This window comes from Euprymna scolopes, chromosome 9, assembly GCF_053919585.1.
Source record: "Euprymna scolopes isolate OS-2025 chromosome 9, ASM5391958v1, whole genome shotgun sequence".
NCBI lineage: Eukaryota > Metazoa > Mollusca > Cephalopoda > Sepiida > Sepiolidae > Euprymna > Euprymna scolopes.
The window spans coordinates 128,919,696-128,942,878 of NC_136490.1; the positions used below are offsets into that span (position 1 = coordinate 128,919,696).

At 32.1% G+C, this 23,183-nt stretch overlaps 1 protein-coding gene and 1 pseudogene across 10 annotated transcripts in view; both read left to right on the forward strand.

Moving 5' to 3' along the window:
- The window catches only part of LOC145284828 (myocyte-specific enhancer factor 2C-like), a 347,716-nt gene that overhangs the window by 296,439 nt on the left and 28,094 nt on the right, over positions 1 to 23,183 (forward strand). For 5 of the 10 annotated variants that reach the window (XM_080133798.1, XM_080133805.1, XM_080133799.1 and 2 more), the window contains one exon: positions 6,434 to 6,451. The exons of the other annotated variants lie outside the window; for them this stretch is intronic. In XM_080133798.1, the coding sequence (XP_079989924.1) occupies positions 6,434 to 6,451 (18 nt within the window). The remainder of the gene's footprint in view (positions 1 to 6,433; positions 6,452 to 23,183) is intronic. 10 annotated transcript variants of the gene reach the window in all.
- On the forward strand, positions 17,244 to 17,362 carry LOC145285121 (5S ribosomal RNA; annotated as a pseudogene).

Here is a 23,183-nt window from a genome sequence, read left to right on the forward strand (position 1 = left end):
GCTTGGGTGTCAAGTAGACAGAGGAGGCAGAAAAGAGGAAATGTTTTTTCTTAAATATTGCCAAGAAATTCTCTGAAGCTGCTGTCAAAATTTCGCAGACTCTCAAAGTAGGTTTGCTTGAAATTAATGCACCATGGAAGCTTATTGGTCCTTGCATGAACAAATCACCCCACAAGAACTTCTTTCTGAAAGGACAAATAAATGTAATTGTTTATTATTTCTACAAGTAGAATTCTTCGATTTTTAATTGCTCCAAAATCTTATTTATCTTGCGCAGCTGGAGGTGTCACTGACAAAATAAAGCAATGACATCCTTTTCATTAAAAAAAAAAAATGAAACAAAATTTTTTTTTGATTCTATTGAGATTTGTTCTTGTTGTTGTTTTCTGTTCTGAGTGGCCGTGTCCTGCTCTCCTGGTTTATCTTTTTGATCTGGGACAGGACACACATGGCAAAGTGGCAGGAAGACGAGGCCAACTGTGCAATAACCAGATTAAGGAGCCTAACTGCTTTGAACGTCTGCAGTTGAACTGGGCCAAGTTTTTGGGGGTCTTTTTTATTTTTTGTATGAGATAAGCAACCCTCATTCGTCATTAGACCTCCCTCCCCTCTCGCTTTATAATTTGTTCTTTCTTCTATTGTCCACCCACATACGTTAAACACTGCGATATGCAACGATTTGTTTTCATGCAGTTTCGTGTAAATAAAAAAAAAAAAAAAACATCCATTGGAGTATGATGGATCTAATTTAGTGGAGATTTCTTGCATTTTTTTTTTTTTTAAATAATTATTTCTTTTTAATTTTTTAGATGATTTATTATTCATATCATTTGGATTCTTTGGACTATTGTTCTCATCTTGAGTTACCTTTTTTTTATTTTGGAATCACCACTTATCAAGGTCCAAAGGCCATTCGAGGACAAGGATTAATGAATTTAAGGTCACAGCGTTTAACAATAAGGCCGATGAAACGAGAGCATGTTATCCCCGTAGATTAAGTAAAGGGGTCCGTTCAAAATTCCCTGCAAATTCCCAAGTTCCACATAATAAACCGAAGGTTGGCTGAGGTTACATTGATTGGCAGAAACATGGAAATAACACGCAAAATGAGGAATATTAATTCGAATGATTCAAATACTATCGCTTTTTTAAAAAAAAATTTTTTTTTTTTTTTTAAATCAAAACTTCCGTTTCTTGTTCAGTTTAATTCTGCCCAGAATTTCTCCAAGAGAATCCAAGTCCTCTGGCACTTTCAATTACACTCCACCTAGGGACTGTTCCCTTCTTTATTCCCTAACGTTGCCCAATTTTTATTCTGTTATACTCGCATGGTGATAACTGCGCAGGCGCTGCTGCTGCTGATGGTGGTGGTGGTGGTCGTCATCGTTCAAAGCTAGAGAAAGTTCAGTCTGATAACATCAAACACATGGTCAATAACAATATCTGTTCCTCTCCTCTGCTTTGCATTCTAAGTTAGCATTTTTTTTTCTCTTAAAGCTCTGTATACTACTTGTCCGTCTGTCTGTCTGTCCGTCCGTCACTGTGTGCGTGTGTGCAATGCTTTTTGTAGTTGTCCTCTTAATAGCTTTACATAAATCGTCATCAGAAAAGAAAGTGACACCCCCTCCTCTACGTCTGCCCCATCCTTCGCCATTTTCTTTTGCTTGTCTCCCCTTTTCATTCCTATCGTTGCATGGTGAGTTTAAGTTTGTAACAGATTTTTTGTAGCATGAAATAAAATATCACATCTTTTATGTTTTTTCCTGATTTATTTGTAAATAAAAGAAGCTTAATTTTAATATTTTGCAAATCACTTATTAATTCATAAATTAAACAAACAAAAATATGTACATGAAGGCCGTTTATTTCTGTGTTGATGTCAATCATTTATGAATGTAGTACGTTTGTATCTGTTCATTTCTGTCTTTAAAAAAATAATATTTGCTTTGAAAGCTTGGCTTTTTTTTTTGTTTTTTTGTTTTATTTTAGTGCTGCTCAAATTGTAAAAAGTAAAGGACGTGTGTTCAATCCTGTCTCAATAATATAATACTGATAAATAAGAACATTGGTGCAAGTCCAGAATTTAACCTATAGTAAAGATAAAAGAAAAGAAAAATCTTTACGATATACTTACCTGTCATGGATATAAAAAAAAAAAAAACATATTTCAAGAACAAATTAATCAGTTTTTTGTTTGTTTGTTTTTTTTTTTTACGATTTTTAGTGATTTGATAATAAATTGTAACCACTATAAGGTTAATTTTAATCTCTAGTTCTAGAGATGTTATTAAGGGGAAGTAACCAGTGATAAATTTTACCTTTCAGAAATATGGCGGAGCAAGATACACTATTCTCACTTCCTCATAAAATTTAATTTTATTGCTGGAAAATAAAACTACTTGATCGATTGACATGAGTTTTAGAATATGACATTTTCATTTCATAATGGTTACATTCATTATACAGTTGTTTCTGTATTTATATATTTAAAAAAAAAATAGGTTGAATTCTGGACTTGCATCAGAATATTCAATTATAAAAACACAGAGAAAGAAAAACCTGGTAAATTATTTGTAAAAAATACTTTTTCAATAAACGATTTCTTAGTTTTCTATTTCTTCCCAGATCTAAAATCAATTTTTTACACCTTTCATAAAAGGTTTCTCATCAAGGCTTTTTTTTAGAAAATTATAGTTGATTCATTCTTATAAAAGCAATTTAAAATACATTAAGGCATTAAAAACTACTTGACATGAATTGTGAAGGAAATAAAATTGATCCCCCCCCCCAAAAAAAAATTTTTTTTTTTATCCATGTAAGAAAGCTACCCTGTAGTCCAGCTTGCAACTGCTATATAATGTCAAACTAAATCGCCCCATAACAAAAATGTTGATCCTTTTTGCTAAGCCACATAACTGTGACGACCTCTGGTGAGAAGTTTCAAGAAATCAAGGGAGATAATTTAAGATAGTTAAAATCCGGAATGGACTAAACTAATGACATCTAAACAGATACCAGCTACAGTAGAAGATGATGAAATTAGATGAGAACTTTATTGTTAGCTTTTTCTTTGTAGATTCATTTAAAAAAAAAAAAATTATATGGATGTCTTATGTTATTTAAATAATAACCTAATTGCGATGAGGGTAATATCCATTATGTTATATCTTAAAGAGCATAATACGATATACGTAAGTCAATAGTATCAATCTACAAAAGAAAGGTTAGCAATAAAGTAAGTAATAGTAAGAGTTTTCATATAGGACCAAGAGATTGGGGTTCAATCCTAGGTCAACTCATACCAAAATCTTGTTAAAAAATGGTTCTTGATACTCCTTTGCTAAACACTCAGCATTATAAGGGGAAGATCAAGGGTAAGTGGAGTAATCTTGGGAATAGAATGGTACCCTACCCTACAGCTTGGTATAGGAGCTAATGAAAAAGGGAGCTATCGGTTTGCTCTTAACTATAGTCCGCCAATTAGTTTAGCTTTATTTAACATGTTTGCCTTCTACTGTTAACTAGATATGCTCGTTTATATAGTATTGGTTTAGTCCATTCTTGTGGAGGGGGTGGTTCTATTACACCATAGCTAATTTGAAGAACAGGAAAAAAAAGGTATAAAACCTTGCAGATCCTTATGTTTGAATAAAGAAAAATATAAAAGTCTGTTGGTAGAAGTCGTTTGGAGAAAACATTTTTTGGTCAGAGAATTAAAATTCCCCCAAAATGTACAGAGAAAGTTTTCTCACATTTGTTGCTAATTATTTCAGAAGTGACATGGATTTTAGGAATTGACCAAATATTGACAAATTCTCCCAAAGAATGTCTTCAAGCACAGCAGAATTAATGGAATGTGCTCTGATGAAATCATAGCACTTGTGTCCCTTTGGCGTAAATACTCCCGGGTAACCCGACAAGCAACAAAATCCCACCCTCTCATTGTTGACTAGATGCTGGAAAGATTCTTACTCTAGTTTCTTTCTTCAGATTGTTAGACTTTGGAACATCCCTCCCCATTTCCTGCTTCGCTGACTGTATTAACCTGCTGAAGTTTAAATTTAATGTCAACAGACATCTTGCTGCTCAACTCCCCACAATCCCCTGTTAGACATGGTCCTAAATAGTATCTCCTTACATTCCAATTGGCAACATGCTTTGTTTGGGGGGAAAAAGAGGGGAAAAAATTCTCAATAACTACAATTTGAATGATTTTGTAAATTTATTCTGTGGGAGTCAGACTAAATTTTTTTTCTTTTCTACAATTTTGATTTTATGCCTTTTTTTTTTTTCGTCCAGGTTTGGTTTTGTTAGCATATCAAGCTTTTAAATCGAATAAGTTTCCATTAAAAGTTTTGCTATTAAATTGACATTCTATATAAAAAAAATTTTTTTTTTAAATGGGTGACATTTTCTCATTAGAATCACATTTCAAGACCAACAAAGGAATAAAACTTTCGAATTCTTTGCATAGATCGATACAGGCTTTTCCTTTAATGTATGTTGGCATTTAAAAACGGTATAAATTTTGTATCTTCTCATGCTTTTATAGCTTAAATAATAAAGTAGACTGGACTCTATAGCATTGGAACGCATGTTGGGGGAAGGGGGTAATAAACTTATCTAGGACATCAAAAACTTTAAAATTATTTATCATCAATTATGTTTGCCAGTGGCCATCCACAGCTTGCTTATATGCAAATAAGGGATTTCAGTTTTCAGGGATGTATATAAGCTGCAAAAAGAAAAATATTGCAGACGACTTTGAAGAAGTGAATTCCCCTCTCCCAAAAAATTTCTAATGAATATCTTGGTTAACAATGTTGCAGAGACAGCTCGAATAATTCCAACTATTGCAAGGAAATAATTCTTTTATTTTGTAATTTTTAGTAACGATTAATACTTAAATTATAACAAGCATGTTTCTGAATGTTTGAGATGAGGATAAAAATGTGTAAAATTTGGACTACTGTTCTCATCTTTAGTTTTATTTTCACAATGTTCCGGCTGCTGTAACCTCCAACCTTCTTCAGGTGTATCTTGTCCATGTGAAAACTTTTTATCGTACTCTGGAATCTGTAGAGAATTTTCAATGGAATTCACAAATACTAGTGGCATAATGGATAAAGTATTAAGTAAATTTTAATTCTAAGTAACATGCTTCTTGAAGTTGAAGGTTCAATCCTCAGTGTAGGTGATACTTCCAATACAATCTCAAATTAATATTTCTACCTGATCATGTCTGAAGAAATAAGAACTTGTTACTTTCATGGGTTAAATAAAAAGTTTTGTAGAAAATTCTGCACAGATTCCTTTCGTTTGACAAAAAGATTTCAGAGTTTGACAAGATAAATCCGAAGAAGGTTGGAGGTTACATCAGCCGAAACGTTGTGAGAATAATACTCGAGATGAGGACAATTGTCGGAATGATTCAATTAATATAAATTATCATAAAGATGTGTAGTATTTTCATTATAGAATTGACGCCTTTTCTTTTCCGTTTCCGACTGTGGGTGTACCTTGAATTGAATCTAAGCAAAAAAAAACTTGTACAACCCTCAGTTTGCAGACATCAAAGTAATGATTGCAAGGCTCATAAGTGAGAAAATGTTTTCAGTTTGGACTAAATAATTTATGTTATTGTGTCCAAAGTGAAAATATGTTCTCACCATTGAACTTTTCTACCAAGTTAACACGTTTAATAAATTAAAGATGGAAATTTTGTTAAAATATAACATATGTTTTGTCCACATATTACTTGAATCCTATTGTGAATTTCCTTTCAAAATATGTCTCAGAATTTTGGAGATGAGGATTTGTATTATTGCTCTTATCTCAAGAGTGTTATTCTTACAATACTTCAGCCGATGTAACCTCTGACCTTCTTCAGGTGTATCTTGTTGAACTCTGAAATCTATTTCAAACAGAAACTTTTATTTAATCCATGGGAGTAGAATGTTCTTGTTTCTTTCAGCCATGACTGGGTAAAATGACAATTCGCAATTGTATTTATAGTACCACCTGCATTGGGGATTGAACCTTCAAACTCTAGAAGAGTGTCACTTAGAATTAAATTTTTGCTATGTGGTACACCACAGTGTCTTACTGAACATTTAAGATTTCTATCCAGAGATGGAACGAGAGCATGCTACTCCGTGGATTAAATAAAGGGTTCCATTCAAGATTCTATATAGATTCTCGAGTTTGACAGAAAGATTCCAGAGTTCAGTAAGATACATTTGAAGACGGTCAAAGGTTACATCTGTTAAAATATTGTGAAAATAACACGCAAGATGAGAACAGTAGTTTGAATAATCCAAACTTTTAAAAATAGTTAATATACTCAGGATTGAACCGTGTCCAAAATGTCATTTCGGACCTAAATCTGCACTGTCTCTCTCTTCTGGTGACAATTCTTCTCCATTTTTTGCAGAGTATCGATTGGCCTCAGGCAAGCTTCTATTCTTTAGTTTATTATTTTTTTTTTTCTTGGGGAATTTGTCGTCGTCTTTTTCTCTCTGGGTCTCTATCGGTCTTTAAATCGCTCCACCTCCTTTCCATCATCCTTCCTGCATGGAGTCTGCTTGTCGTTGTCTCATCCACCCCTCTCTCTCTTTGCTCTCTTCCTCCATATTTTTTAACTACATTATTCACAAACTTTTGTTTTGATTAATTATATTTCTTTAGCAGTTTTTTTTTTTTTTTTTTTTTTGTTAAAGTAAATTACATTCCATTTACATTGTCGCTTTCGACTATGCAAAATTTTAAGTTTATTTCTATGAGGCTAGACAATAGCGCTCTCATTGTACCAAAGAGGCCAGATTCAGTACTTGTCTGCCATGGTGCCCTCGCCTGTGTAAATAACTCCAAAGGTAACTTATTATTTTATCATAAATTCAAACTTGTCATATCATGTCATAGCTAGGCAAAGAAAGTCATCTCCTTCCTCATACCAGCCGAGGGTCCATCCTCAACAATAAGTTTGATGGGAACTGGACTATTAAGATGGCGGTGGCCTTTTTTTCTGTTGGGCCGTGATATTTGGTCTTTTAAATTTTAGATGCTCCACCTTCCCAGACCTTAACTTCTCGCTTTGGAAAGAAGTTGGTCCATAGCTAACTGCCTGAAGCACCTTCATCAGAGGAATGCCAATGGGATGCTCAGGTAAATATTTAAGGAATCCAGAATGTACCACCTTGTACACTGGCTCATTATTCTTCATATTCCAGCCTTGTCTTATCTTCCTGTGATAGAAGACAGGAAAATTTTGGATTCTGGGAAACGATAATTTGAGGTAGACAACAAAACTATGTAGTGTGAAAAAATCTGTCATTTCAGGGTTAGGGTTAGGTACTTGTCCAGTTTATGACCCAATCTCCAGAAAATTTGCGTTCATATTTTCTGGCAGGCTATGTAAGCAACCAGAAAAACCTGATGTGATGATTGCCAGTTAATAAATTCAAAACACTTCGTTCCCTCCTTCCCCATGTTAAGAATGACTTTCCATTCATAAGCTATTTTTAACGTGAGAAATATTTCCGGTTTTAAAAAATTTTCTCAATTTGATTAATTTCATGCGTTTGTTAAAACTTGTGTTCTGACAGCTGATTGGATAATCACCTAGACATTTAGCTTAGGTAAACAGCTGAAAGATGCTTGACATGAAGTTGCCAGAAGTTGAGCTATAAACTAGACAAGTATCACCAGATTTTGAGCTATTGTCATGCCTGGTGATACATTTTAAGAATGATGCATTGTGCTTCTACTTATATACTAATATTTATGTGATATAGTCATTTCTAGGTTATTCTTAAATACCAACAGATTAACAAATTCCTTGATGACTTTTCAAATTTTTTATTCGTTCATCGAGTGAAATTATTTTTTTAAGACACCATTTTGAAATATTCTGCAGAAGACTTACTTGCGAAGTAGAATGGTCGACTGAAATGAAGGGTGACTTGGAGACTTTTAATTCTTTTGTTATTACATGTGGAGGAGGGTGTCACTCCTTTCCTTGAATTGTTGCACTGATCATTGATCCACACCTTATACTGCTGAGGGTTTAAGCAAGGGGGTGGGCCATCAAATGTCGTTTGAGCAAGGATTGAACTCTAATCTCCCAACTCATTAGTGAATGTTCTAACTATTATGTCAAAGGAACCAGTTTTCTTATGATGTTTTGAGATTATTGTTGCTTCCCTTAATTGAAAAAAATTATTCATAGAATATGAAAAAGATGCAAATTCCTTCCTTAAATAAAGATTGGAGAAAAATATATCTATCCCCCCCCCCCCACTTTTTTTATATGTAGTTGCTATATAAAACTAGTAGACTACCCAATGTTGCTCAGACCCATAGAACAAAGTTTTTTCCAAATTACTACATAAATGTTGTTTTCTAGGAAAATTACTATATAATCACATTAAAAATCTAAAAAAAAAAGAAAAAGAAAAGACCCCCTCTCCCCCCCCCCCAAAAAAAAAACTTGATCCTCAAAGATTAAATATTTTTTTCTCTAAATTTGAGATATCATGTATGCATGGCAACGCTAATTAATACAATACCAACTAGGTCATTGTTTAGTAGTTTTTTCTTTTAGCTGGACATACAAGCATACAAACAAACACCTACTCACTATATAATGGATATTCTGTTTTTTTACGCTCCGGAAATCTTTCTTAGAACATTTTTTTATCAGTTTTTCTGACCAAAGTTGAAATATGAGAGAGGAAGAAAGAGTAGAAAGTTAAAAAGAAAGACTAATTAAGGTTTATATGCATTGTAATGTAAGTCTCAAATTCCTCGTTGCCAGTGTTGTGGCCTTACAGTCAGTGATAATCAAGACACACACAGTGTTATAATTAACAGAAAGTGCATTAACAAAAATATATTACAGAAGTAGACGTCATGATTCTGGGGCTATAACTGCCACTACGTTTAGATGTAACTGTAGTTATTGTCCATGGGTAAGTCCATTTAATCTGAAATGGATTGGCTTACTCCATAACAATATGCTATACTCTAAAGAAGAAAGATGAGAATAAATCAATTTATCAAATCAGAAATATTTTAATTAGAACATCAGAACTAGGCCATTTTGCTTGTCTCTCTTTGAGAGTAGAGTGTGCTCTCAGCATGATCACTTGTCTTCATCTTCGTTTTCCATGTTATCAGACAAAGAGAACTTTCTTTTTCTGCATGCTGCAGGAAAAACGAGTCCATCTGTTTTTTGTTTTCCTGTTGCCCCCCCCCTCTCTTTCTTGCTTGTTTCTTTTGCTTGTTGTAATTTTTAAATCTTTTGTATTCCTGTGACTTTTTTTTTTTTTTTTTTTAGTTTTTTTTTTCTCTGGTTTATTTATTTATTTATTTTCAAAACCATTTTATATTGAGCGTCTCTAATTTCAATTTTGTTTTTTGAAATAAGTTTTTCATATTCGAATTGATTTTATGGCGAGGAAAATGGCGTAAGAAGCAAAAAATAAATAAATAAATAAATAAATAAAAAATATCAAATAAATAAATTGAAACAAAGTCGATAACTTCTCGGTTTTCAACTTCCATAACGGATGCAGTTTTAACGCACAACTTTAGTTCGTCATACAGGAAATAAACTGTACTTAAGCAAAAACAAAATATATTTCGATTTTTATGGATGCTCGCGCACACACACACATATATATATATATATATATATATATATATATATATATAATGGAAAACGTTATTTTTGGTGCTTACCATTTTAAATATTCTTTATTTAATCTTGTCACATATACTCGACGTATGTTTCTTTTTCTTATATATATTATTCCATCCATTTATGTGTGACTGTTAATATTTATCTATCTCTGATGATTTGTGTGGTGGCAGCATCGGCTATATTCATATGGAACCACGTGTAAGACACTTATGAAAAAATAAATATAAAAATTTGTCTATGTAAAATAAAAATCATGATTGGACTGATTATTTTTCGTCCTAACTGAAATGCACAAAAATATTTATTTGTATTTGAAAGGACACTTTATTCAATTTTGGTTACACATTTGAAAATATCTTTTAGTCCAAGCTGGAAGTCTGCTGAACTTTCTCAAGCTAAATGTCTTCATACTAATAATTTAGTCTAAGGAAATTGAGCTAACTCACAGCTTGTGTAACCCAAGTGTGTAGCGCAAAAGTTTTGTATAAATAAATTAGTATACCAACAGCTCTATTCATTAATGGGCACTATTATATAGACTCAGTAAGTATTCCCTTGATTAAACCCCATGGAAGTCAATATAATGCCTGTAAACGTATGCTCAAGCTTTGTTATTGAATTATTTGTAAATTGATAAGCTGCTCTAGTTTGACTTTTTAGGTCTGCTAAAGATTTCCAGTCTCGATCAGAATTATTACAGACGCAATATATCTGGCAAAAGACTCTACAATTCTGTGATCATTTATTTCCTAGACTCTTTCAATCTCAAAGCATTTATTTTCATTGAAAATATCGTTTGAAGCCCTTTGAAGATGTTTACCTTTCTAGAGTATGACTTTCCAATGTTTCAAGCTCTTAAGGAGAGGCTTTTTAAGCGTCTAAGCCAACAAGAAGGGCAAGTTGGTATCATTTAAAGCAACAATCGCTGTAGGTGCTATATTAATGTCTCCTTCTTGATGCCTGGGCCCTGTCGGTGGGGCATTAGAATACGCCAACTGCCCCCCCCCCTGCAGAGGGTAAAAGTCCCTCAATGGGGATCCTGGATATGACCTTAAACTATATCCAGTGGTGAGGCCCCAGCTTGTGGGCTTTGGGGAGTGTGGAGCCACCCTTTAATTACCATTGCTCCCAGGTCCACTCTGACCCGGAGTGGTAGTACCTGTTAGGGTCCCAACTATGGGTTAAATAGAAACCAACGTAAAAACAACAAATATATTCTATTAAAAAAATTTTTCTTCCAAATCTTTGGATTCGGCATTAAATAACTCGGAAAGGGTTGATACGCCGTAAAACAAAAACAACCTGCGTTAATGAAAGTTGAAGAGAGCATCTCTCTCAGTAGTTTTCTATATATTAGTGTTGGGATGATTAATGGGAATTGGGAATCGGGAAAAAAATCAGAGCATTTTGGGGTATCGGAAAAATTTAAGCCTATTTTCCGATACCAAAACTGATTATTTTAATTATCTTTTTTATTTGATTTTGGTTTAAGAAACATCTTTCCACTGCTTGTAGTAATAATAAAATGATAAATATTTCCTGATTTAAAGTTCCAGTAAGACTAAAATCTCGAGATCATCCCCTCACAAGTGTTTTTACGTTTGAGAAAATATAGGCACATTTAAGATGTATTTTTCTTTTACAGTAATCGGGACAAAATAGCACTTTTATATTTAAATATTTAGAGATTTATAAAGAATCGGAATCGTCTCATCACCAATATATATATATATATATATATATATATATATATATTATATAAAAACATTTGAGAACCAGATGCCTTCGGTGGCAAATAAACTTTATTGTGTCATCTGACGAGTGACTTTTGGTTTCTTGCAAATCAATTGTCTGTAAACGACCCTGGTGTCTAACTCTGTCCCGTGGGGAGGCATTGTAAATAGGAACATTAGCATGTTTAGCATAGCGACTATGTAATATTTGTCTATATTAATTAAAAATATATAGAGAGATAAAGTAACTTTGTCTCTCTGTAAAGAACTGTCTCAACCAAACTACTCAATTTTTGATCTACAGACTTTGAAGGATCTATGGAACAAATTCGATTTTGTTTTTAGCCATTTTTTTCGATTCTAGCTGATGGCATATATAATCTAAGTACAATATAATAATCAATAGAGTATTGCCTCTGTCATAATAAATGCAAAATTTGTGTAAATTAAAAATATATAAAAAAAAAAATTAATTAAAAATAAATTAAAATATATAAAATATATGTAAGCATATTTTATGATTGGGCAATGCCGGGCAGCTTACTAGTGAATATATAATTTTCTGGTTTTCTATTTTTTTCACATGATATACATATATATCTTATTTTGTCAAATTGTTTTTTTGGAGTATTCAGTCGGACAATAAATTTTGATTGTAAAGTTCAACTTAGTTTTAATTTTCTCTTATCTTATATATAAATGCATACAGTAGCTGGACATTGATTAAAGGAAGGTTGAGTAATCACCTGAATTTTTTTTTTTTTTTTAAATTCTAATGAAGGGAGGGGGTAGCCACTCTTCTTACTAGTAAAGTCTAGGACAAACCCTTTATTTAATCCATGAGTGTAACATGCTTTCGTTTGATCAGCCATTGTTGGGTAAAAGTCTTAAATAGTTCGTAATTATATCCTTAGTATCACTGCTGAGCATTAAACCTTCAAAAGTTGCTTAGAACTGAATTTTACTTCGTAATAAATCCATTACGCCAAAGGATTCTTAAGACGTCTATCTGGTCATGGCTGACAGAACGAGAGCTTGCTACTCTCATGGATCCAAAAAAAGGGTTGCATCTAAAATTTCATACAGATTTCTTGGCTTAACAAAACATATTGGAAGAAAGTTGGAGGTTACATCGGCTGAAGCGTTGTAAAAAAAATATCCAAGATGAGAACACTAGTTTGAATAATCCAAATAATATAAAGGCTCAATCCTCATCTAAAAAAAAGTAGAAACCGTTTCATTTATTTCAATTGGCATAGCGATGGGGGATTGTGGATCTCGACTTTGTCTCATCTTTTTACTATTAGCGATTTCTTTGCCGAACAAGAATATAAAGTCGACATAATAATCAGAAAGTAAAAATACACCCGACCTATTATTTTGCTACAACTTGAATATATATATATATATATATATATATATATATATATATATATATATATATTTGGTAAAATTGGTAATTAGTAAAAACCTGAAGAGAGTGCTCAATACTATTGCAGAGCAAATATGTGTTTTATATATATATATATATATATATATATATATATATATATAGAGTTATAAAATATATATGCCGATTAAGCTGCCTGAAGAATCCTAGAGTGGATGAAACGCGGAATATTCAGTGTAGCTTAAATCGCTATATATATTTTATAACTTACTAACTAGCTCTACCTACGTATTGAGCACTGTTGAAATAAATACTTAAAGTTTACGCATAAATTTATACTTTCGTATATTAATGTTATATTAGTAAATGAAGTAGTTATAATATATATATATAAGTGAACGTGTCTGTGTGTGTGTACTGAGATTTAAGAAAATCTTTGTAATCAGTTTTCGGCCAGAAATTTGACTATTAAGGGGTCAAAGTTCAATGATTTGACCTTTGAGAACTCTACCAAACTCCTCTGCCAATTTTGGGTCTAAACACTTGAAATTTTGGATATAGGTTCCTTGGACATGGATCTAACTTAATAACTTGATTTGAGTCCAAAAGAATAAATGTTAAGGGGTCAAAGTTAAAAAATATTGACCGCTTTTTTTCTTTTTGCTTAACATACACGTCTAAACACCCGCGGAACGCTGGGCTGAAATGCTAGTATACATATATAAATGAAATTTTGTTGATTTTTTTTTTTTTTTTTCAAATTTCTTGATGTTGTCATTCTGTCTTCTTTCTTCGCTATCAGTTTCACCTTTCCACCTCCTCGGTCAATCTTTTTGTATGGAGCACATTCCGGTCTCACCTATCTGTATCATGAAGCATGATTCTTCACACATCTTCTCACTTTTGCCACCCTATGATGATGAAGGCACCGTTTGTGTTTTTTTGTTGTTTTTTTTTTTAAAGATTCATGTTGCCATCTTCATCATTGTTTTCTTCATCATCAGATTTTCCATGGCCTTTTTTTTTTTTTTTTTTTTTGTAACAGTCTGAAATTTTCTGGCTCAAATAAAATTAATTTTCTCCAGAAGGTCAACACTCACAATTGATTTTACTAATTCATCAAAGTTTAGAAAAAAAAAAAAAAAAAAAAAAAAAATTCATAAGGTAACTTGAAAAATTAAAGACGAATAATTTTGGGGGCTTGTTGCAAGATCCACCCTGGCCCAAACCATAAAAAATTTTTCGTTGATCTTGTTTCAGTTGATTTCTTACCAGATGCACCCGACTTCTTAGCTGAGGAGTTTTTTTTTTTTTTTTTTTTTTTTTAGGTGCTTATATAAGATTGTCACAAATTAAAATCGCATTCTGAGAAAAACGTTTTGATATCTATACGTAGTATTCACAAATTAGTATCCTCACCAAAAATTAGTTAAAAAAATATAAAAAAAATATATGGTCAAATAGAAACTTAATTACAAGTAAAAATCAATTTTATCAAAAATTGCAGTTTTTTTTTTTTACGTCATATTGACAATTACTCTAAAACAGGGGAGGTAATGCGGTCTGTGAGTGTTTACTAGTTTCATGTTCGTTTTATTTCAATAAATTTCTGTTACTTTGCTATCTGTAATTGTTTAGTATTCATTTATTTCGAATTTTGAAAAAAGTTTACTTCATTTTAACACATTTTTTGGTTAAATTAGACCAAGTTATCTCCCCTGCTTTATTAGTACTTCTAGTATTTCCGCTCTTAACAATGGCAGATCAACAAAATACAGCAAGACTAATTTTTATTTTTAATAAAACATTTCTAGTCGATATTCACAATTATTTTTAAACGAGTAAATCAAATTTTATGGCTATCTGGAGAGTAACTGCCTTGGGACGCCATTTTGAAAACACTAGCAAGAAGCAAGGGAGTTAATTCAACATAATTTAAACTTGCAAGAGTTTTGTTGTAATTCCTACAAATTCTTATTGATCCCTGAAAAAATTATCTTATTTATAAAAATAAAATTGTTTGATCAATTTACGTGATTTTTGGAATATGGCATTTTCTTCCCGTCACAGATATGAACATCACACAGATTTTTATTTACATGCGCATCATCTATTAGTTAGCTCGTAAACAGTGTTAGCCGTTAGCTTTTTGTTGTTGCTTGTACAGTAGCAATGATGGTAATAATTAGTGTTAGGATGACTGATCGGAATCAGAAAAATCGGAACTTTTGGTGGTATTGGAATTGGAAAATTTCTGCTTATTTTCCAATGCCAAAAACGATTCTTTTAATTTTTTTTTTCTTTTGCCTCTGTTTAAAACTTTATTTCCATTACTGGTACTACAAATAATAAAATACATATTCATATATTTTAAACTACCAGTTAAAATAACATTCCTACTACCCACAAGTGTGTTTATTTAATTCCTGCAAATATACGTATATATTACACGGGCATTTATGATACTCCCCAGCCCCACGGAGAAAACAACGATAACACTATAACAAAATATTTAATAATTTAAAAAGAATCAGAATCGGTAATTGTATCGGAATCGGGAAATATATTGAAATAGTCCCATCATTAGCAATAATGCTACTTTTGTTTGAAAGCACTACTAACTGAAAGATCCAGCTTTCAATGCGGCCATTGCAAGACTGTATCCGTTAGATGAGTGCATCGTATTTTTTTATTTATTTATTTTATTTATTATTTTTTTCAATGGTTGGAGCCATTTTGAAGTAGCCAATTCCCTTTCCACTTGACCGACCCCTCTACAACCTTCCATGCAGACACACCCTCGAAATAGGCTTTTTAATTATTAGTTTACAATCGCCAAAACTCGCCAATAAGTTAAAAATATTGACGTAACTCAAGTAAAAATAGTGTTTGAGACGAAAGGCGCCATTTTTAAGAATGAAACAGGAAAATGAAAAAAAAAAAAAAAAAAAATGTTTCGTCTGGTTTCTTTAGATACTTGAAGCTTTAAAGTTTACCCCAATAAAGCGAGGGAGGAAGGTCAACAATAGGTCGAACATGACGCGTGCGGATTGTACAGAAAAAAAAAACAACACACAATTTATGTAACAATTGAAATAGAAACTGACTTCGTATTCTTAAGCTGAAATTAATTAATCCAATAAAAAGTTAATGAGTTTTCTGCGTGTTGCCAGAGTGATTCGAAAGTGGATTTACAGGGGCTGCACTCTGCAGTGCTACCAAAACTGTTATTTAAACGGGTGGGGGCTACAAAGTCTATTAGTAAAAGACTAAAGAATGTTTTATGTTTTAGTTGCCTTCTTACGAGGACGAAGTTAGAAACCACGAGAGGACCAACGAGTCTGATATATATATATATATATATATATATATATTCATTAAATAAAATAGAATTAATAGACAAAAAAAATGTCTATTTTTTATCCTTTCCAACTTCCGAATAACGGTATTCACCTCTGGCAGGAACTAGCGGAGTGGTGGAATAATCGCCATATTTATCGTAATCGGAGTACTCTCCAATCCTTCTGGATTCATCGTCAGAAATCGATTAATTTAACTGGTTTTGAACAATAATATATATATCTTAAACAATTACAGATAGCAAAGTAACAGAAATTTATTGAAATAAAACGTATATATTTTTTTCATTGGTTAATGATTTTAATAACTTTACAAACATTCCAAACTATTAAGATAAACTTTACCAATAGTAATAAAATCCTGAAATGTTTGTAAAGTTATTAAAATAATTTACCATAAAAAAAAATATACACATTAAAAAAAAAAATAATAAATTATATGAATTGTTAAAAACTAGTTAGATTAATCTATCTCTGACGATGAATCCAGAAAGATTGGAAATACTCAGATTTACGATAAATATGGCAATTCAATCAGCGAGTTCCTGCTAGCTGTGAATACCGTTATTCGAAAGTTGGAAAGGATCAAAAACAGAATAAATAGACAAAAATCGTCTATTTATTTAATGAAATATGCCTAAGAGAAAAAAATGTTGCCTAATTATATATGTGTGTGTGTGTGTGTGTGTGTTATGGAAATTATGCTGCATGCATAGGTGTCCGCATTATATCATTGTAGTGAATCGTCAGGCTACATAGAATAAGAGGATAGGTTATCAATCGGTACAAAGAGCATTGATAACCCATCCAGTTATCTTCCTTATTGAATTGATAAAGAAATTTATTTGTACTCGTCTATTTTTTGTATTGTTGATAATTTTCTTCATCTGCTGCACCTTACATGTTGAGCTTTTTATTATCATGATACGACTCCAATTAAAGAATAATTTAATATTTCTTGGATCCCGTCAATATATATATTTATTAAAATAATTATTCATAATTATTTTCGCCCCTCTAAGAAAAAAAAAAAAAAATTCTTTAAGTTGAGCACTGTTATATACGGCATAATCACGTTGACACACCGGTTCCCGTCAGATCACCAAAGTTAAGCAACGTTGAGCCTGGTCATTACTAAAATGGGTGACCAATTTGGGAAGTCCAGGCGCTGTATGTAGGAGGACGTCGACACCTCCCTGCAAAAAGTTGCAAAAACCTAATGTCTTCATCTCCCCTAACGGGGATATACATGCGACTGGGAACCGCTTGTGAATTTCATACTCCCATGAAACTTCATCCTTCGGAGGAAGCCAGTTAAACCCTGAATAGGGTTAATGCTGACTGCACTGCACACTGTCAAGGGAAATTGAAAAAAGTTGGTCAGCTGGCGTTGTGTGCGAGAATCGTGACTTCCTGTTACAGACGATCTTAGAGTGACCAAGAAATAAACGTTAAGCTTCATTAATGTTAAATTTTCACTTCATTTTGTGGCAGTGAACCCTTGCTAATGGACTCAAAGGTGGCTTCCTTCAACCAGTGTTGTTTGTCATTCTTTGCACTGATGATTGCATAAGAGTGAAATATTAATGTCTGTAGGTATTAAAACAATGATGTATAATTATAGATATGGACACACATCGTGTAGTTATTACTGAATGAACAATTGCTGTTTATTTTATTAAACAGAATAGATATTATAAGTCGATTTAAGCTATTTTTTAAATGCCAATCAACTTGGGTAAGTTTGAAAGTTCAAACTTTATTGAATGGAGATTTGGGGTTGATCACAACGTGTGAAAAATGGAAATTTCTCTGATCCATTTTAATGAGGTTTCAGATTTGATCTGAGGGAAGGGACCGATGAGTTTTTCTACCATAGGAAATGAAGGAAAAGAAGAGGTTAGGACGTCACCTCAAGTTTCACCTGAGCAATTTTATAGAATGAGGTGGGTGGGCAGGAGGGTTTATTCTATGAACCGTGCTCTGCATCCTCCCTCCCTGTACATCTTTTTTTATTTTTGTTGATGTCTCATCGTATGTTTCCATAGATGGATCAGATTTTCATCGCATCTTCTAGAGTCGGATGCAGAAATGATGAGGCTTACCTGAAATGCTTCGGATTACTGCCCCCTTCATCCAGCAAATGATGATGATGCAAATAACGTAAAACGACTCTAGCAATCGAAATGGGCGACATTGTTCCGATCAGGATTTTGGTTTTCCTTTTGCAAATTTCATTGTAAATACATTTTTTTTTTTTGTAAAGAAATTTGTTGAACATACATTTTCGATTGATGGGGGGGGGGGGTCTAGAACAAGATATGTTATTATCGTTGAATACTATGGATTTTTTTCCTTACAAGGTAAACGAGATTTAAAAAAAATTATTACCTTTTGATTGGATTGTCTTTTTTCCAAATGTGTGGAGTCACAGATTACGTGATGACACTATGGTCAACCATTGATTCATTTGTCCACATGGTTACAAAAAACGTGACACAGATGTTTTTTCAAATCCCTGTCTTTATTCTTCTTTTTTGGTTTAGTTTCTGAAGAGACTTGCTTAGGTCATATCTGATGACCTAAAACAATAATTCTATTATTATTGAACCTGCCGTAAAAATTGACATACCGTACAGATCCACTTAGTATCTGTAAAAATAAAAAAAAAATAAACTATAAGTCGATAAATCTTATGAGAGTGCTTAATTATCATGGATGGAGAAATTGATGAATAAAATAAAACAAATGTGACACTTGTGTATGAAAAGGTGGTTGTACAATATAACAGTTAAAAATAAAATGACGGCAAAACTTTATAAGTACTTACTTGCTATTGGAAAATATTACCATACACCAAAAATTTCGGAAAATGTGACTTGAATTTTAAGTTAAAAAAAAAAAAAAAAAATGAAATTTATGCATAATTTGGAATTTAAATTTTGTTTGCATCGGTTATACGAAACCAGCTAGCCAACTCCCAGGTTTTATGTGTTCCTTCAAGATGAATAAATATTTTTTATATAAAAATCTAAAATCTATGTGCTGTTCGCTCTTTTAAGACACACATTACAATTTGGTCTTATCTAATTAATTCTCTGGAGAGAATTAATGACACAAAAAACCCGTCAAGCTACAAATGGGATTAATCCCTTCACTTAAAGGGGATGTGCTTATCATTTACAACTGGGGAGTAGTATTGTCATGCAATGACGTAACAGACCGTCCAGAAGTATTCCAATAGCATGGAGACATCAAGTTACACTCCCCCAGCTGTGGACTTTGGGATACGACCCAGGATGAATTCATGGATCAACCAGAAATTAAGCACTAGACATTACAGATTAACCATTTTATGATGGACTGATGCTATTTCTCGTCTTCTTATTATATTACCCTGAAAGAGGAAAACAATCAGTGAATGACGTTAACTAAGAAGTTTGAGAATTATGCATATTATTTTATTGGCTATAACAGTGTTTCCCAACCGTGGCACATAAATCACTGATGTGCCGTGAATAGATATAATAGAAGCCATTTAATTTCATTTTGTTTAAGAGAACCATTTAATTTCTTAATCATGATGACACCACTCAATTTCAACTCTAAGTAAAAAAAGCCATCCAAATCTTCCTGCCATTCCCAACTTTGTACATATGTAAACTGGGAATGTGTTACTTAAACAACATTAAAAATTAAAACGTGAAAGATTTAAAATATTGAAACAGAGTTAACAGTGTGTCTCATATTCGCTAATCTATTGCAGTAATAGTTAAAGAACACCAGACACAACTGTCCATTATTATTCTTAACCAAATATGGAATATAGGCTATGTTGATGCATGCAAATAAAAATTCTCTTTATGTGATCTTTTTTTTTTTTTTTTTTAATTTTATTGCAAGAAGGTTTTGAGTAGAAAATATTAATTTTTTATGATAGATGTGCCACGAAGATTTAAAATAAACTCAATGATGTGCCTCCATGTAAAAAAAAGGTTGGGAATCACTGGTCTATAATATAAAGGGCAGTTGTCTGCATGTATGTATGTCAAGTTAAAAGTAAAAAAATACAAAACAAACTTCCACTAAGTTGGTATATTCATAATCAGAGTTGTCCTGGATTTATATTATCTTATATTTAAAAAAAAAAAAAAAAAAAAAAAAAAAGAAGTTTTGTTGGGTTGGGGAGGAGGGGCGGTTTTCCCGTATTATTAATTATGATTATGTATTAAATATTAATTATTATGTATTAATTATTATTGTTATCATCATCATTATTAATTATAATTTATTAATATGGAGAGAAAATGTCGAGTAATTCATAGCGGGATCTATTATATAAAGGGGGTAGATGTCTGTACATATGTCCAGCTAGAAAGTAATGTGCAGAGGAGAAAGCGGATTGGGAAGGAAAAGTAATACGATTGGGGGGGGGGAAGACGGATAGAGAGATCAAAGTTTTAATTGAAATATGTCATCCTTGCTAGTCTTAAAAAAAAAAATGAATAAAATTGCTCATTTTCCATAATTTTACGGTGTACGGACGCTAGTATCTTTCGTTGCAAAATTTTATGGAATACTTATTTGTTATCATCTTATTTTTAACTGCCATATTCCACAACCGTCTTTTCATACATTAATCGTCCAAACACACAAAGTATTTGATTATTCGCACAGCAAAGATGTACAATTTCTCTCACAATAGCGTCACCCTGGCCTTCTCATCCCTTTCTCGCATTTAAAAAAAACCCAAAAAACAAATAAAAAAAAAAACAAACAAAAAAAAAAACGATTTTATGTTTGCTCTGGTTTTACTTCAACCGAAAACTGATGTCAAAATTGTTATTCTACTTTTTGCCTTAAATCATGACATTTTTTTTTTACGCTATAAAAGTAAATAAAATCAAAACGAAAAGAAAATTCCATTTACAGTTGCGAAAGCAGTTGTTTATCCCTGTTGCTATGGTAACACATACGTGTCTCAGTAAAACAATAACAAAATGTCGAATTTTGTGTTGACAGAAGAGGAAAAGCTAGTGTTTGCTTCAACTTCATCTTTTTTGTGCGTCTTCCTTCGTGCTGTGTACATCTCTGGCAAATACACATATTTAACTTTTTTTTTTTTTTAATCAAAATAAAATTACTTAAAGTAAATGGCAATTATAAAGATCGCAGTCAGTCGTCTACAATTGAATAAACCACGTTCGAAAAATGTCAACATGTGAACAAACAAGCCAAAATAAAATGGCAACTGAATTTTACCTGATGTTATGTTTATCTAAAACGAAACTGTGAAAACTGTTTTCTCAATGTTAGATGTAGAATACTAACTGGAATTTTTAATGTAAATGATTCTCCAAAATGAAAATAAATAAATAAATAAATAACATAAAACTATTTTTTTATTGCCTAAATAGATTTTTGGGCGCGTTATTCTAGGATCGCGATTGTCGAGTGAAGTAACTAAAGTTGTATTATTCGAACTACGGTTTTCAACGTTTTTTTTTTTTTTTTTTTTACAAAGGCATCGACCTATGTAGGCTTCGGTCTTCTTCGTGCGCAGCTTTTCGAACCTAGGAACTTTCTTTAGAAAAGAATCCGTATAATATTTCGGAATGAACCCTTCTCGCGTTCGACATAACGATTCCCAAGTTTACATGAAAAGTTCTAAATTCAAATATACCCTGAAGAAGGTCAGGATTATATCGGCCGAACAATGACGTCGACAGTCCGAATAATCGAATTATTATTACACTCCTTATCTAAAAAAAAAAAAAAAAAAAAAAAAAATGAAATCAGAAAAAAGATGCTTATGCATTTATTGAACCGTGCTATTTTTAAATGGTATTTTCAAGTTAAATTAAAGTTTTACGATATTTTTTTATTAATTTAACTGAAAGTACAGAAAAGTTACAAAACACCCTCCTCTCCCCATATTAAGAATAGCTGTCGAAATAATAACGTTATTATTTCAGAAGCACAGTTCAATAAGTATACCTATCGAAAAAAAAAAAAAAATTATAAACAAACACGAAGATACATATGGGTCACTATAAATGTGAATTAGTTATTATCTTCCCCAACGTAGTAGTAGTTAAAATAATAATAAAAAAAAGAAAACTTATACGAGACACAGTGTTTCTTTTGATGGTCCTTGTAACCGATTCAATTTGATAGCCATCAGATTCCGTGCAAACCTTAGAGATATTTCCATAAACGAAATTAATAAATACTAGGTCACTTACATGTATTCTAAAAATTCCAAAAAATAACTTAGAACTGTGTACTATCGTTTCAAAGTTGATATCAAGTTCAGTTATATATAACAATTTCCAGGATTTTTCTTGGGGGTAGAGAAAAAGCGAACACTTTGTCAGAGTTTCTGGTTTACTGACCAGGAATCGATTCTGTTTAACTAATAGATGTGACTTAACAGGTATGATCGCTAGATGGAGCCCGAGAGTACTATTAAATAAGAAGTAACACCACACTCCCAAATTGAGGCTTAACCACTGAATTTAATTTAAGGTCATGTTTGGACCTTGAAAAACACTCCACTTGAGCATCAAATAAACCATGGTGCAAGGGAGACAACTCGGCGATTGACTAAATTTCACGATAATTCTAATAAGAAAATTAATTTTCAACGAAATAACTAAAAATCGTTTTTTTTTTTTATTATTATTAATATTTTATTCTTTTTATCAAAATTAAAAATTGATTTGTAGAACTCCTCCTCCATATTTTATTTAGTTGCTCTCGAGAAAAAAAAAAAAAGAAACAAAGTAAATCTGCGCATGTCATGTAGACGGTGATAAAGTAAATAGCGTCCCTACTTTACTAATGACCGTTTTTGCTTCAATTATAATGAATGGTTTTTTAATTTTTGTAATTTTTATTTTAAAGAAATTAAAAATAAAATAAAGAAGTGTTCTTATTTAGTATTCAATCTACTGAAGAAAAAAAAAATCCTTAGGATGTACGTATCTGTCACGGAG